Source organism: Perissodus microlepis, chromosome 8, assembly GCF_051167445.1.
Source record: "Perissodus microlepis isolate ML-2025 ecotype Zambia chromosome 8, ASM5116744v1, whole genome shotgun sequence".
Classification (NCBI taxonomy): Eukaryota; Metazoa; Chordata; class Actinopteri; order Cichliformes; family Cichlidae; genus Perissodus; species Perissodus microlepis.
Window position 1 is genome coordinate 6,540,142 of NC_140468.1, and position 16,813 is coordinate 6,556,954.

General features: G+C 41.7%; 1 protein-coding gene across 28 annotated transcripts in view; it reads right to left on the minus strand.

Annotated features, from left to right (window-relative positions):
- The window catches only part of LOC146381256 (ankyrin-3-like), a 182,524-nt gene that overhangs the window by 11,185 nt on the left and 154,526 nt on the right, over positions 1 to 16,813 (minus strand). For 11 of the 28 annotated variants that reach the window (XM_084937219.1, XM_084937218.1, XM_084937211.1 and 8 more), the window contains 7 exons: positions 16,688 to 16,810; positions 16,160 to 16,186; positions 15,466 to 15,550; positions 8,010 to 14,243; positions 4,362 to 4,436; positions 2,528 to 2,659; positions 2,230 to 2,373 (listed from right to left, as the gene is read on the minus strand). In XM_084937219.1, coding sequence (XP_084793345.1) covers positions 2,230 to 2,373; positions 2,528 to 2,659; positions 4,362 to 4,436; positions 8,010 to 14,243; positions 15,466 to 15,550; positions 16,160 to 16,186; positions 16,688 to 16,810 — 6,820 coding nt within the window. Of the gene's footprint in view, positions 1 to 2,229; positions 2,374 to 2,527; positions 2,660 to 4,361; positions 4,437 to 6,500; positions 14,244 to 15,465; positions 15,551 to 16,159; positions 16,187 to 16,687; positions 16,811 to 16,813 lie in introns of all 28 variants that reach the window. The other 17 variants (XM_084937203.1, XM_084937200.1, XM_084937199.1 and 14 more) reach the window with 6 other exon arrangements.

A 16,813-nucleotide genomic window follows, 5' to 3' on the forward strand; every position in this document is an offset into this window, starting at 1 on the left:
ATTAGTATACACTGTACACTTTGAAAAAAGGCGTTTCATTTTCAACTCATCTGTGAGTGCCGTGTGGAACAGAGCACATCCAGATCAAAATGTGCAAGTCATCAAAAAATAAAAAAACACTTCTGGATGTGTTGAAAAGGCTTCGCCCATTTAAAGAGTGTTAGAAGTGTATTAATGTGAGTCAACAACAACAGAGCAGGCAGCCCTTCACACAAAGCCATAGCCATGCATTTTGTTAATCTACTTAAGTCGGTTCCCCAAGAAATCATCTTTGCAAAAAGATCACCTCAGCTCCGTTGTTATTCAAGGCAACAGGAACACCGATCCTTGTGTTAAGATGACTTCAAGAAAACCTAATTAGACAGACTGGAAATGAGACCATTTCAGAATTTTGTTTTAAAGTGCCAAAGCAGACTCTAAACTCGTCTACTGAATCCAGAGAAGAGCTTATTTGGCTTTACTTAGTGCGTATTATCTGCTTTTCTCTTGAAGAAGTAAAGAACAGTAGTGGAAAGATTTATTTTATTACATAGCAATGGTTCTGTAAAATCCATGGGAAAAAGTTGGCATTGGATTTGGCGGTGGAAGTTAATAATTAGTCATCATTACTCGTGCTAATCATGTTCCTTAAATAAAAACTGGCAGTCGGTTAATAGAGCTGCAGTAATAGTCAGGGACAAAAGACAGGCTAGAGAAATAAAAAAGCATTATTACTGCTTTAACTGAAGACTGAATATAATTATGCTGTTTAATATTGTTATTGACTTTTACATGCTTCTCTTTTCAGTCCTTTGATACTATGTGGCGGTTGTTGAGTTGTCAAACGGATTGGCAGTCTTGAGCCTGCAGTGCTGCTCCCCGTATCCATCCCTTGGCTCTACCCCTGTTTTATGAAGCTTGTGCTTAAGTTCAATAAGGAAGATCTGTAATCACTCATCTGCTTGCATTCCTGGGTGTTCAGCTTCTTTTCTGTTTACATGTTTACGCTTTCCCACACTGTCAAACTCAGTACTGACATCATTTCTCTAGTTCGATCATCTTCTTGTCATTCTACCTTTCAGACTCTCTTTCATGCAACCCACCACCTCCCCATCTCCACCGCAGTCAGAGCACTATTTAAGCCTCAGTCCTCATCTTCACTACCATCAGTGTCTAGACTCCAGGGGGTCCTGTCCTAAATCCATCACCGCTGGGATTTTCTTCTGCTATGATGGGTCATCAGAGTCTAATCGCCAAATACATGAATTTCTCCAGCTCAATAAATCATGTTAAATTCTTCCAAGTAATCTCTCCTTATTGAAATTTAGTTATCTAAAGATATATTAACAGTGTGTTTTAACTGTGGAAAACAGTCAAATTTAAATAAAAAATAAAGCATTTTCATTTGAAATGTATTTGAACGTATCTGCAATGTGAGGAGGGAAACAGCACATTGTGGTAAAAGTTCTGAAATGGCCTTCAATGTGTCTGTCAGAGTCGCAAACTGCTGCCATACTTCATTTTCATACAAGAGGAAAGAGAGAAATACAGAAGAGGGAGAGAAAAGGGTCTGCCATACTGCTTAAAGCAAGCATGCCATTGTTAAAAATTGGTTGTTATGATTATGTTTTCATGTTTTCTCATGTCATGGCTGTGTTTAATTAATAAAAACACACATAAACATAACTATTGTTAAACCAAATTACAAAGCAGTGCCCTGCCCCATCTGAAAAAATCATTTCAAGATTTCAAGAAAATGCATTTATCAGCGGGGACAGAGGCGGCATTCATATCCTTCATCATGCTTTTGTACATCTGACAAAAACAATGAAACATACTAAAAGTTTCATGCACCCAAAAATGGTACAGAGTTTCCTGCGCTTAATTAAAATCAATAATATGGGAACGAATTTCTATCAATCTGTCACTTGTCATTACAGTTCCAAAGACTGAGTGCTATGAACGAATTGCACTGGCCTGTGTTGGTGAACGAACAAGCTGACTGCTCAATAAACACGGCTCCAGTGCGTTTACTACCTGACGGTCCATTATCTGACATGAACTCAATGAACCTGCTGGAGCATTCATTCACTTTGGTCATTAACTTCCACAGTTTAGTCAAGCCTGATTGGTTCAATATTTATTTACGCAGTCATGTCCGACTGCCTCTGGCTGAGAGAGGTGGTGAAGAAGGGTGAAGGGATAGACTGAGAGATAGACTGAGTTCAGCTAGGGTGGGCTACACTTTACCATCGGACTGATCCGGGAATACTGCGTTATCATCGGCAAAGCAGCGTGTGCCTGAAATGTTACCGTAGTCAAATATGGGCCCTTCCAGCAAAGTCACAATATCCAACCGATTGATCTTAGTCAGCACCGCGGTTAAAGCATCCGCTGGGGAGGAGAGAGACAGGAATTACTTCATAAGGTGATGTTGTGGCATCGCAAACATTGATAATGTCCTTTTATTGATTCGTTTTATCATAAACCAGCAACTGAAATATATATGAGTATGAATTACAGCAGCCATATCTACTTCTGTACTTACTTGTGGCATTTTTACCGTCCCTGTGCACCCATTTCTTTAGGAGCATGAAGCTCTGTGCCGTCAGAGAATTGGGGTTTTCCACTCTGATCAAGTTGATCTCATCCACAGAGAAATCCAGCTCCCTGGCCAGCTCTGTAACAGCAGCATATAGATAGCTGAATTGCAGGGCTGGAGTTCCACAACAGGACATTTCTGCAGCGCCATTATTGACCACCAAAGTTACATGTTTTGTTTTATCTGGTCTGTGGGCTACGCTTACTCGTGCTCTTGTTAGTCTTTCAGCCATCCATTCCCATGAGAGAAATTCAAACATACAAAGAGCTAAAGTGAAACTGAGTGCCATTAATTATCTTTTTTTTTAAATTGAGCTATTGCTCTCTTTCTTGTTCTCTCTTGTTCCCTCTTTTTAACCAGTCAGCATTCAACCTATGCACAACATCATCCATGTCAAGCTGACACAACGTGTTGTTGGTTTTCTGGAGAACTGCCTGCAAGCATGATGCCACTGCCATTCCCAGCATTTACACCTGTGGTATGAATGTGGGTGGTGTGCTTCTGTTGCTCTGCAGTTTTGCTGCATCTGATGCCATCAGTGCCATGCATCGCTTCCTTCTTTTTTGTAAAGTTAAATCATTGTGAGACAATAGCTGATCATTTCACTTTATCACTATTTACTGGCATACATGCCAAAGCCTGCTCAAACGTGACTAGAACTCATACTACAAACAGAAAGCAGACAGAAAACGTGTCCCTAGCTTCCAGATCTGGCATGTTCATATGAAGATATCTGTTTATAGAGATTGCTCTCCAGTTGATAAATCTGACAGTATCATGCCTAACAAAGGGAAATGTGTAGAAATGCAAAAACAAATGCAGCAACAGTATTTAGCCAGAAAATGCGTGTGGAGAAAGTGGCATTTTGAATTAGTTTTCATGTTTGCACCACTTACATCTGATCTGGGCCCATGTTACAGGTTACACTTGATTGCCTACAAAGCAGGAGGTGAGGGATGTGCTGATGCACTGATTAAACTGCAGCACTGAAACAGCCAAACAATGTGTCAGACACAGTCTGCAGCTAATGAAGGACTAGAATTACAACTCTAAATCTAAACCCACGAGAAACTAATGTTCAGCAGGTCTGATGGTTCACTGCAGCTCTGCAATTGGAACACATATTAAATATGGATTAGATTCCTTCTCTCAGCTGGGCACTCATTCAGCGGACATACGTTTGCAGTGCACTCACAGCCAGTCGTACAAATGCTGGTAGGCGTGGGGAAAGTGCTGCAGTGCAGGCGGCCGCAGGGGCCACGCCCTAATCGCTGCTCAAGTAAAATATACACCTGCTATTCCTCTAAAAATACACTCAAATATAAAGATGTATCAAAGCTTTATGCCCCTTAAAATCAATGAAGCTTTTATTGCTTTATATATTTTCTTCACCGTTTCAAATCCTAGTATCTCCTACATGTATTCAGCAGTTATGTATCTTCAAAATTTGAAAAACATCCAAACATGAGAAGTTTTTTTTAGTTATTTTTGTTAAATGCTATGTACCGATGATGCTGTAGTATTATGTGGCTATAAATATCACTGCAGTACAGCTCAGTTGAGACATTTTTACAGTATACGTCCACCAGGTGGCAACAAACCCTTAAAAACTGACACAGAGTCCGTTTCAGTCCAGATCATTCCTTCAGCCTTAAAAATTCTCACATTTTATGATAATCATTTTTCTTACATCACTTTGTGGTTCTGTTTGGCTTAATTTTTACACAATGTGAAAGTAAACAAACAAACAAACAAAAAACGGAGATGTGTTCAGACTCACCAGTCCAACTGAGTCCAAGGTGGTCAGCTACTATCGCCATGCGGAGGTCTGTTCTCTCACAGGGACTGTGAGGGCCTGTGTGAGGAAGCAAGGAAGGGTAGGGTACAAACAGTTAGTGTTATGTAATGACAGAAATTTCCAAATGAATCACATGTGGTTCTCAGTGAGAGACACACACAGAGACTCAGAGAATGTAATGAAAGAAACAGATTGGGATTGTGAACTTTAAGTTTGTCTGTTTTGGACCTTTCACCTTGATGTAACCTGCTAAATAACTACTTAATGAACATTTGTTTTTAATGCAGTGTTTATATTAAACCAAACAAAGAAAGACTAACTTTAGCTCACTGTCCCATGTCCCACTTATAAGAAAAAAAGAGATTTTCTGGCCTGACAAACCTCAACGTTCTGTTAAGAAACTAAATGCTTATTTAGGATTTTTTCTGCTCTTTTGATGAAAACTGGATGAGAAGGAATCCAATACTATCTGTCTGTTTGGTATTAATTTACTCAAAGTCCATGGTTTATTTAGCTTAACACAAAACCTACCACAATTGCTGAAGCTCTCCAATGAGATGTTTTAAGGGCTATATTCTACAGCTTTTTCATTTCATTTCCAGACCTTGTGTGGGCCTCCACATCATCTGTACCCAGGGATGGGAAACATTTGCACAGTTTTGATTATGCAACCATTAAAAGAAGTAACTCTAATGATATCTACATTTAAAAAGAAGTATTAAAATGTACAACTATAATGAAGCATTAATTGATTACATTTTGATCAGTTCTTTAAAATATGACAACTTTACAATTAGATGCACCCTCATTCCAACCTGTCGTGGCAGATGGCTCCACCTCACTGAGCCTGCTTCTACTCTGAGGTTTCTTTCTGGCAAAAGGGAGTTTTACCTTCCCACTGTTGCCAAATGCTTTTTCATAGGGGGTCGGCTGATTGTTGGGATTTTCTCTGTATTACTGTAGAGTCTTTACCTTACTATGCAAAGTGCAAATTCAACTTTGAACCAATCAAATTTCTTTTTGCGAGGACAGAAGACGCTCCTTGCTGGCCATTAGAAGGAATGCAGGTGTCAAGTCCTTCCACACTGACAATACTTTGCAGACCTGTTCTTTTATATTCAATCTATTTTCTTTAGTTCAGTGTACTAAATATTAGGTCTTAATGTAACTGAATCATTATATTAACTACTTTTAGGCTTTTAGGCTGATAACATCAAGGGGAATCAAAGATTTGAGAATCTGTGAGGCCAGAAAAATCGTCAATGACATTTTTACACTAATAAGTTTGATATTTAGTAGTATTAGTTTCTGTAATTAGAGTTCAGAGTATCACATAACTAACCACAAACAATCTACCATCAAGCAACATTCCCACTCACTGATAAAAACAATTCATAGCTTAAACTTGAAATCAAAAGCAATCTAGCTACAACAAAGTGCCAGTGGCTGACTACACTGACATGCCCTTGTGTAGCTGTCATTCAAGTGATTGTCAAGTTCAGCCGATGTATTGTTTTCACAGTGATTTCACAGAGCAAAAGTACCACCAAACATATCTACAAACCAGGCAAGCAGATCAAAACAAACACACCTTCATATTTCCCCAAAACAGTCTAGATCTCAGACAGATCTAGAGTGGAGGTGAGTGCTGTGGTGTTGTGTCATGTGGGTAGGTGGAAAGCTAACTTTGTCTTATTGTGAAAGAAATGTACACTCACAAACTTAGCCTCCCAGAGGTGCTTTTGCAACCATTTATGACAACTAAAAGGTGCTTCCTGATACTGAAATTTAATTGCTTGTACCGGTTTCTATCCAAAGACCTCGCTTTTATAAAGCTCTGTCCACCAGAACAGTACTTCTATGATGTTATTAAGTGATATCCTGTTTCCTAAAATAATTAAAACCTTAAATTATGTGAAAGTCTTCTGCTCTACCGACAGATTCTCCATGTTGTAGCCTCTATCTGAACAACTCAGACAGCACAGGACACATAAAAAGAATGACAGGAAGAAGAAATGACGGCTACATTACAAAGTCACATCACAAGCACCCACAACAGCTGCATGCATCTCATAGAGAGAAGGGTAAAGTATAACAAGTTTTTAGAAAGAGTTTACAAACTAGTCTCGTTCTCCGTGACAGGAGCGGGGATTGGTTGATCAACCTGACTCCCTTCCTCCTTCTGCTCTTGCTCCTTCCCTCCAAGTGTCCGCCTACTTTTCCTCATGCTCCTCCTCATCCTCTCACTGCTGGCCTGCTCAACCTCAGCTCTCACATCTATAGGAGATGATGTTGATGTAGTGGTGCTGGTGGAGGTGGAGGTAGAGGTGCGTGAAGGGCAGGAACTTCTAGAAGCTCTAGATGGTTGTGACAAGGAAGTGTTCCTGGTAATGCTGAGGCTGCAGCTCTCTTCGTCCTCAGTGGCCAGTGTTTTCCCTTCTAACTTTGCTTCAGCCTCCTTGGAAATGGTTTTGTCCAAAGACTTGACTATCTGGCTACTGACAGACTTTGCTTTAAAACATTTTGACACTGAGCTGTTCTTTTTCCCCATCTCTTTTGTTGTACTTCTACTGGCGGTTTTTATCAAAATGGGTTTGCTTTTAGTTAGTTGCTTACCATCCCTGGCAGAGTTATTGCTCCTACCCCTAACTGTAGATTTAGTACTGACCTGCTTCTGCTCTTGCAAATAAGAAGGGTATTTAATGGCTTTTAATACTGGAATTTTCGACCTTGGTAATAAAGTCTTAAAAGGATCCAATCGTTCCCTGATTTTAAGCAGTCCACGTTTCCTAAGTAGGACTTTATCATTTTTTTGTGACTTGTCTTTCGTCACTGGCTGACTATGACTGCATAGTTTTTGGCAGGGTACCCTCAGTGGTAACCTGGACTTGAATATCTGGCTTTTGACCTTTTTGGCTTCAGTGTTTATTATTGCTACATTAGAAAAACCCCTGCCTTCACTTCTGCTTTCATCTAACTGGCTGAAGGAAACTTCTATCCTGCTGACCTCTTGCGGAGTGGATCTTAAAGAGGACAACACATTGTACATGACACTGCCAGTTTGAAAGACATCTGAATGGCACTCGGGGATATTGCTACTGATATTGTCGCTCGATGTTTGCAAACTTCTAATCTGTTGCGAGGGTGCAGAAGAATAATCTGTGCTTTGGTAAACTGTGTTTTGAAACTCTGAGGTCCGTGCCAAATTATCCGTCTGTTTCGACCTATCTGGAGTAATGTTTGATGCACAAAAATTAAAATAATCTGTGTAATTTGATGTTGCATGGTAAAAACTATCTACATTTCCCCCTGAGGTTTTGTCTTTACAATGATCAAAGGTGCTTGGTGTTCCACTTTTAGAAGTGCTATTTGAGGCACTGGATGTTTTATCAGATGACAGGTTGAATTCAGTTCTAAAAGTGGAGAATTTAGGCTTGGTGTTACAGGATGAGTTTGTGCATGTGCTATAACTGCTAGCCTGATTTGATATTTCTAGTTGGACAGTAGTAGTCTGAATGGGTACATGGGGGACTGAGAAGGTATTTGTGGGTTCCTGAATATAAAACTGCTCCCTCCCATCTACTTCAGTGTCCCTGACCCTGTACCTGCCCGCTGCGTAATAATGCTCACCAATCTGAAAAAACTGGAGCCTCTCCTCCACCATGTCCCTCTTGCTCATGTCAATCGCACCACTGCGCGTCATCTCAAACATCTTCCCTTCATGGAAGGGGAATGGATTTGGCTCGCTTGTCGGCGTGCTATCATCCGTTGGAGTTCGGGCTGGGGTAGTGTCTGGTGTTGTGGCCTGGGACTGGTCGTCGACTGCCAGTCCAAAAGGCTTAGGCTCACCATTGTTTCCCCGTGTCCCTCCCATATCAACGACTTCTTCTCCACCTTTACTGGGCCAAGGGTCAAAGTCCAGCCCTTTGGTGGCAACAGTCTTAAAAGGAGAATTAAACTCCTCTTCTATCTTATAACTAAAGTAAGTGTCTGAAAACCCCTCTTTATCTGAATGTTTTTGTTCCTGACTTTTAGCTCCATCTTTACTAACACCATCAGTCTTTCCACCATTTGAGGGTATCTCTTCACCAATAATATCCTTTTGACATTCCTCTGGGGTTTTTTCCTCTTCAATAACCTCCAGTTTAGTCTGGGGAAAAGAGCGATCAGAGGACCTAAATGTATCTGTTGCCCAGACATCTCTCCGGCTGTCTGGAAGACCAAACAGCCGTAAGTCTGCCTGCTCACACAGGCCATCATCCTCATCTTGGAGTTCATATCCATCGAGGGAGTCTATTTCTGTCGCATCAGTGTCATGGGAAAATTCAGCCGTGGTAGCAATTGAACAGTCTGTAATTGACTGGTCATTTCCATTTTGTTCACATTCATAGTCCTCTCCTTTGCCATTTGAAACTTTTGAACCATTACTAGACCCATTAGTGCCATTGGTGCCACCATTGGGCCCATTTCCGTTTTTGTCATGTTTTTTGGATTTAGATGCCTTTTCCTTCTCTTTCTTTTTGTCCTCCTCCTCAGAAACTTTAGAAGTGAATTTCTTGCAAGGAATGGGTTGGAAGATTGATTCATCATCGTCTTCATCAGCATTTGACTGACTGTCATCTGCCCCAGGGGGCACTGGGGATGGGGGCTGTATTCGTATAATTGGCTCGATCAGGAAATGCTTGTCATGTTCTTCCTGCAAATTCACCTCCATCATTTCTGTCTCGGTCTCGGAAGAAGCACAGGAACCTTTTCTCTCTGGGTCTGACATTTCTGAACTTGAGTCCAGAGGAGGAGGGGGAGGGAACTCAATATATGCAATACCTTTGTCTTTTGATGCTTGTTGCTTCTCCTGTCCTGTTATTTCGTCATGCATGCCAGTGACTCTTTCATGTTGGTTTAAATTGCTGACGCTCAACTCGTGTTGATTATCAGTTTTTATTTCTTCCTTATTGGCATTAGCTATGTCTGCTTGGGTAGAGTAAATACTGGTTTTACTTTCTGGTAGGGCCTCTTTAAAAGAGAAAACCTTGCCCTGGTCATCTCCCTCTGATTCCTCAGATACCTCCATGATGGGGCTTGGTTTCCCTGGCAAGAATCCCATAAAGCCATCAGGGGTCCTGCATGTGAGATCATAGCTGACCTCCTCCGAGCTGGGAGTCTCTGGTGTAATGGGACTTTTTCCCGAGCTGTCAATGAAAGAAACCTGCTCTAGCGTGTCATCATCTGGGCTTATGGGGCTTAGAGCTAAGTTTGATTTTTGTTTGACATTGTACAGTGCTCCTTTAGCTTCCCTCTCTGCCTGTCTACCCACCTGAACGCCAACATAAACAGGTAATGTTTTTATGCCCTTGAAGTTCTCTCTGGTTGTTGTAGCAGCTGGAGGTGTAATGGCTTTCTCCAACATTTCTATGGGGCTAGGAAGGTTATTGGAATTTGAATCTTTGGGTGCATTATCAAGAATTTCAAAGGTTAGATCTGTTTTGGCTGGGACTGTCTCATGACTTTGTACTTTGGTTTTAGGTAGTGTTGGTATCTGTGAGGGTCTAGTTATTGTTGGTTTCTTAGTGAGGTCATTATCTAAAGAGAGGGATGTATTTCTAACAGGAATTTGAGATTCTGTCTTTTTTCTAAGATTTTTATTTAGTGTTTCCTCTACATCCTTTTTGAATAGCTCAGTTATAATTTCTTTGGAAGCACTTTCACTTTTTGTAACTTGTTGGTATTTTTTACTGTCAGTGGCTTTTTCTGGAATTTTAGCACTGTCAGGATTTATAGGTGATTGAGCTTTCTGACTTTTATTGCTTTCTTTAATTGCCTGAGTTGCACTGGATGGCCTATCCTTCCCTTTAGTGCTTACTTTGTCTGTCTTTGTTTCACTGATTTGTACAGAGGCATCTGGGATGTTTTTGTTAGGTGGCTTGTCTAGTTTGGGGACTTTTGGGCATGCTGATATCAAACCAGGTTTACTTCCATTTGTGTCCTTCTCAGCATCCTTTTTGGGGCTTACTTCTTCTGAAGTTTCAGATGCTTTTGACACTTTTCCTCCTGCAAAAAACTGATAAACGGGAAGTTTGCTCTCCTGCAATTTCTTTATTGACGGTTTTGGCTGTACTGGAGGAGGAATTTTGGCTGGACTAGACTGACTTTGACTAACTTTTTGAGCCTCCGATTCAAACTTCTTTCTCACTTCACTCACTTTGGATGTTGATTTTACATGAGCAGGAGAGGAGGGTTCAGACACACAGGACTTTGTCTGTTGTTTGATTTTATCCTCACTAGTATGAGAGAGAACAGTTTTCTGTGGGCTGCTTGGTAGACTAGAGCTTTTCTTTTCAGTTGCTGTGGTGCTGCCAAACATTTTACCAACTGAAGGCTCCCTGAGTTTGCTTTTACTGAACACCTCTTCTGCTTTGGGTTTCTGCTGGGTTTTCTCTGGGCTGCTGCTGGGTGAGCTAGGCCAGGACCTGGGATCCTTGAGCTCTCGCTTTATAGGCTTTTTCTCAGGAGACTGAAGCTCATCATTGAGCTTTTCCGTTTTATCACGGAAGAACTGTGAGACCTCACTGAGTTTTTCTTCAGCTTCCTTTACAGTTTGGTCCACCCTATCCTCATAAAGTAACTTATCCCTGCTCCTGTCATGTTTATCCTCTGTAAAACGCATCCAAACTGCATGTTTAGGGCTGCCCTGTTCTGTGGAGTAATGGAGCACTGTTACCTTATCAAACTGAGATGGATCATCCCTGTGCAGGAATTTAGCAGATTTAGGAGACCCATCTTTTGATGACTTTGAGACAAACTCTCTTTTGGGGCTTCCTTGCTGTTGACTTGCACCCTCAGTGCTACGGCTACTACTTTCTTCAGTACCCAGGTGGCGGATTTTGTCACAAACCAGTGCTGAATCCTCTGTATCAGAGTGGCTCAGTGATGCCGCATCAAGTTTTTCAGAGAGAAGCATTTTCTCAGCAAACCTGTACGACTCGCCTCGGATCTCTGATAGCTCATCATCACAGTATTCTATGGACTGCTGGCTCAACAATTTAAGTGCTTTATATGAATCATCTGCTATGAGTTGAGCAGAACTCGGACGACTGTCTTCTTCCTGTGACACCGGAGTATTAACACGAGATGTTTCCAGAAAGGTGGGCAGGGATTCTTCAACAGCAAGCTCCTCTTCTTCTTGTTGGGCTTCATCATAGTCAGTCAGTTCCTTTATCCCCCGATCACCTTTGTAAACATAAAGCTCGGGGTGTTTCTTGGTTTCCCTGATAATGACCTCAGTCGGTTCTGCAGTGCTGTGGCCCTTCTCAATATGAACCTCAATTATCCTTTCAACTTTGGGTTTGGATTTAACATCTCTGTCAAGAAATCTAGGAGTGAGCTCATCACCTTTGACAGAATCCTGGCTAGCTTTGTGTTCAAAAAGGCCTGCAAAATCTTTAGATGGATCCCTACCTGACTGGAAAGCTTTCATGATATCTCTAACTGACATTGCCTCCTCTATCATCTCTGCACCATCAGTCAGTTGGGGCTTATGATAGACCATTCTGGTAGTAGTAGTAATGTGGGTTTCCTCTTTAAGACACATGCTTTTCATTGAGTCATCTTCGGGCATTTTCATCTGTAGGGCTTTGCTGGAGCTTGCTGAAATTGCTTCAGGTAGTTCTATGGCAGGGAGAGCAGTTGCAGCCTCTTCCATTAGTCCAGGCTCACAAAGCTCGTCAGGCTGCTCATAACTCCTAATATGGACTACTTCAGTCCTGGTCTCTGTTACGCAGGGGGGGATAGGGGAATCTGTGAATAAAGGCTTAGGTCCTGTGCTCTCTGCACTTTGGGGAGCAGAGGGTGTCTTTTCACTCCTGGTCTCAAACCCACTGTCTGACAGAGGACTCTTATCCTGCTCATGAGACAGATCCTCTGGCGATTCCAATATAGTGTCCGGCCCTTGATATGACTCAGCAAGTTTGCTTAGGTCCTTCTCTGAGGGAGATCTGAGCATGCCTGAAACTGGCGGAGGCATTTTGAGTTTGTGCTCCTGTATTGACATGGATGGCTTGAGAACACGTTTCTGTTTCTCTTCCACATCTCTTTTTGCCTCTTCCTCATACTTACATTTCAGCTCTGCCATTTTTGAGAGAGAGCTAGCACCGATATCATTTGTTAAAAAGTCTACTACTTTAGCCAAGTCTAACTCTTTGCTTGACTGGTGCTTAAGTAAAAGTGTGTGTTCATCAAAAGGAGGGTAATAGTCTGAGATGGCACTTCTTTGTGCCTCTTCAATCTCATCTTTGGAAAATTCTTCCCATTCGTCCTCTGAGGCTCTTTCTTTAGCTTCACTAATGATATCTTTCTGTAATATCTCACTGACTTTGACTAAATCTTCTTTTACTTTCTCCACCAGAGTATATGGCTCCTCTTCCTCTAACTTAGTCTCTTTGGGAGTGCCAGTATGTGAAGTTTGGACAGTTTTAGCTGCAGTCTGTGTGTCTGTCTGCAGAATAGCTGTCATCCTAATCAGATCTTGTTTCATGTCTGCTACATCTTTCAATATCTCCTGGTTAGAAGCTGCAGTCGGGTGGATGATGGGTGGTGTGATAAATGGAGGGGATTTTAACTGGGAATTTATTTTTGTTGTAGTAACACAGGAAGACAAAGAGGAAGATGGAGATGATGAGGTGCGAGAGGAGTCGGGAAGAGCCATCTTAAGAGACCCAGGTCCTGGTTTGGCAGGGGTCTCTGGGATGACATTAACCAGTGAATAGACAGGCACAGTCATTGTATTAGACGAAACTGCCGTGTTTGGGGAGGCAGCTACAGATCTCAGAGAACCATAAGCAGAGTTTGCTGTTGCAGATCTACGCGAGGACGACAGTGACTTAAGAGTGCCGTAGCCTGAGACAGAATACGAGTCTATAGCCTCATTTATGGCTGCGCTGACACCAGAGGTTGCTGCCTGGGTGGTGGCCTGGATCCTCTCTTGAAGGCTGCTACTTCTCTCTGAAATAAGGCGTGAAGAAGGGGAGGATGGAGTGGACGAAGAGGATGGATATTTTACAGGTGAGACAGATCCATTCATCATGGACAATTCTGAAGAAGCAATGGTTGTTTGGCCAGTGGAAGAGAGAGATGAGATGGATGTCCTCCCTCCACGGGATGAGAGTGTTGAGTCTACAGAGGTTTTCAAAGAGGACAGACTAGAGATGCTTTTAACAGAAGACAGGGTATGCGCCCCTGCATCTGTCACAACTGTGGACCCAAGGGCAGTTTTAAAAGGTAGATTAGAACTGTACATGCTGTACGATGTCTTTGGTGATGCTGTAGAAGGAACAGGAGCTGGAGACCTTTCTGGTATATAACCATTGGGCATTGAGTGAAGTGGAGAAGTCCTTGATGTATACGCTGAAGCAAGACTTTTGATAGAAGCTGGATCAGTGGCAGGTTTGCATGGACTTCCAGAGGACACAAGGCTGGTAGATCCCTGGACAGGGTACTGACCCTGCTGGACTACAGTTTTAATGGGTGAGGGCATAGTCCTGTAAGAACGGATGGGGGATGAGGACGCTATGTCACTGGCAGATTTGACTGGGGATGACAGGGTAAGTGCTGGTGGAACTTTTATAGTTGTGGGACATGCAGCTGATGGGGCTGAGAGGGGCCAAGTAGATTTCAGTGGAGAAGCAGCTGGTGAGGCTGCCGGTGAATCGGTAGAGATGAGGGCACCCCCCATTCCGACGGGCCTTGTTTGGCCAGGGACGGTAATAGGAGCAGTCGACCATGGTGGGCAAGGTCTGGTTGGAAAGATAGGTTTGTGAGGGTAACCAGCAGGCAATGCTCTTGTTGCTGCGCTTCGTTCAACTGCTGTTTCTTCAGGTGAATTCATAGAAACAATGATGAAGAAGGAATGGCAAAAAAAAATAACAACAAAAATGCAGAACAGTAAAGATAAACAGAAAATCATGTTGGGGAAGGTAAAGGAGAAAAAAATGTGAAAAAAGAGGAGATCAGAGGAGGAAGAGTTGGTCAGTAAAACAGTCCTAGTATTAAATAAGGAACAATAACAGTTACATGAGGTAAGAAATTTAATTACAGACTAAAGATGGCGTAAAAAAAACAGTTGTGTTCCTGTGTGATTTCTGTTTGGCAGATGAATCAAAAAACAGCAAAAACAACAGAAGAAATAAACAGAAGAGAGCACACACAGCAGCAAAGTAAATTTCCAAAGACAATGGCGTAGACCAACAACTGACAACAGAAAAAATGGCAAGACAAATGCACCAGGATAAGCACAAAAACAACTTCTCTCTTTGGACTTAAACTCTAATATCAACATTTGGGTACTGGCTCTAATTTCAATCCGCTTTTTTAAGTGCCTTTTATCTGTTTGGTCCAAAAAGTACATGATGACAGATTCCTCAGACAATTTAGAAACTGTGATCCAACAGAGCCAATGGCTGTTGAAGGTTCCATTTTCATTTTCTCTTAAAACAAATATGACAAAATGTGTTTTCCAAGACTAAAGTTTTGGCCCATTTTGTCATGCAGCATCAAATTGGTGACAAGCAAAGACTGTGGTAAAACTTAAAATAAACACCTGAAAAAAAGCCAAACTCAAGACCTCTGACATGCATTTTTGTCCCACACAAAACTGCTACTTCATCACAAAGCCAAAAAGAGCTTTAAACTCAGAGGGGACAAATGAAATACAGAAAATTTTTTACTTTGACCTCCATCCAAAATGCCTATTACCATGGTGCTGGTAAGTCAAAGAAAAAATTTGACTTGTATAACACAGCAGTGGAAATCAACCCAGAAGAACAACTCACAATGTGGGCAAGCATGGCACAGAAACTCAAAACCACTTACTGACCCATGCAAAAAGATATACCACTTTGTAAACAAGCATGTGGACAGTGCGTGTCATGTAGGATGAGAAATAATGCATTTGCACATTAAATAAGTCACACCGATCTACATATCGATTACGTATTTTACAGGTTAATTAAAGCTGTTAATTAACTAACTTATCCACGAAACTTGGCATAATTAAATTCATTACAGGGTTTGTTAGTGAAGATGTCAAACTCACTCAGTGCAGGCTCGGCCAGATAGCTGTAGCGCTTACGTAAGGCTAGGGATGCAAAGGTATGACGTTGTCGATCTGGCTTTTCAGTCTGCAACAATAGCAAACAACACAAAAACCTATCAGTTCTAGGTCACCCTACATTGACTATTGCTGCCAAATGAGCAACAACTGGACCTTGCAATGTCAAATTAAAGCAAACCCTTCAGTCTGCACTGACATTAAATACAAAGCCCATATATGACTGCAAAATATGGCACCAACAACAACTCCTTTAAGAGTATTCAAGAGGTTTTAATCTTCTATTTAGGAAGTGCTAATACTATTTAGATTAAATGTGCCAAGCTAGTCTTTTAGCTTGAGTTTGTCAAGCTAAGCCTACAAACTATCTACTGCATGTACTTAAAAATGAAAATAATGAGTTTGGAGCTAGTGTTAATACATACTAAATCTTAAGAACAAGTAAACTCTAGAGCCATTTGTATCACATACTATAGAACGCAAGGGATAAGGAGTGGACACAAGACAAGTAGTTTTTCATTTTTACCATATATCATGCAAAACTGAACAGCTAAAAGTTGCTTTGAAGAAGCCTGTAATGCCCTTATAGAAGCAGAAAAAATAAGGCTATGAAGAGCAGAGCAGGGCCACTATAGGTCTAGCGCAGAGGACAGCACAGGGTGGGGAGGGTGTGGTTTACCTCATCCTCGGCATCTGACTCCGTTTCCTGGTTCCCAAGATGCATTGCAGGAACAGGGGGAGTAACATAATGGAAAGCAGGGGGAAAAGAAACAGGGGGTGAAAAAGGAGTGATTGATAGAAGCTCCAACTCAGAAGAGAGCCACTTAAGCAAAGGAAAAAGCAAAAACCAAAAAAATAAAAACAGACCAAACAAAAAAAAAAAAAGAGCATAAAGCGCCAACATTCAGCAGCAAAATGAAGCCACGAAAAGCCAGCCTGATAACTAAAAACCATTGCACACAAGCCCTCAGCCAAAAAGCATCCAAATCAAAAGGCGAGTAGGAACAAAATGAAACAGCCAATGACAAGAATCCACTGTAGATGTAACCGATATACACAGAGAGAAGCTTTAAACAGATAAAAGACACAGTGGCGGCAATTTGGCCAAAGTCTTTCTGTCTTTCATCTATCCGGGGCTGAAACTACCCTAACCATGAATATGGTTATGGATGTGACAACAGAGAATGGTGGGTGTATGCTACCTTACCTTTTTCACTGCGGGAAGCGTGATGTTCAGGTTGCACACGGCAGTTTGTGGAAGGCCTTTCATGATCTTACATTCTTTCAGGAAAGTGAGACGACCACACGGCTCTTGACTGGGATCTCTGACCTA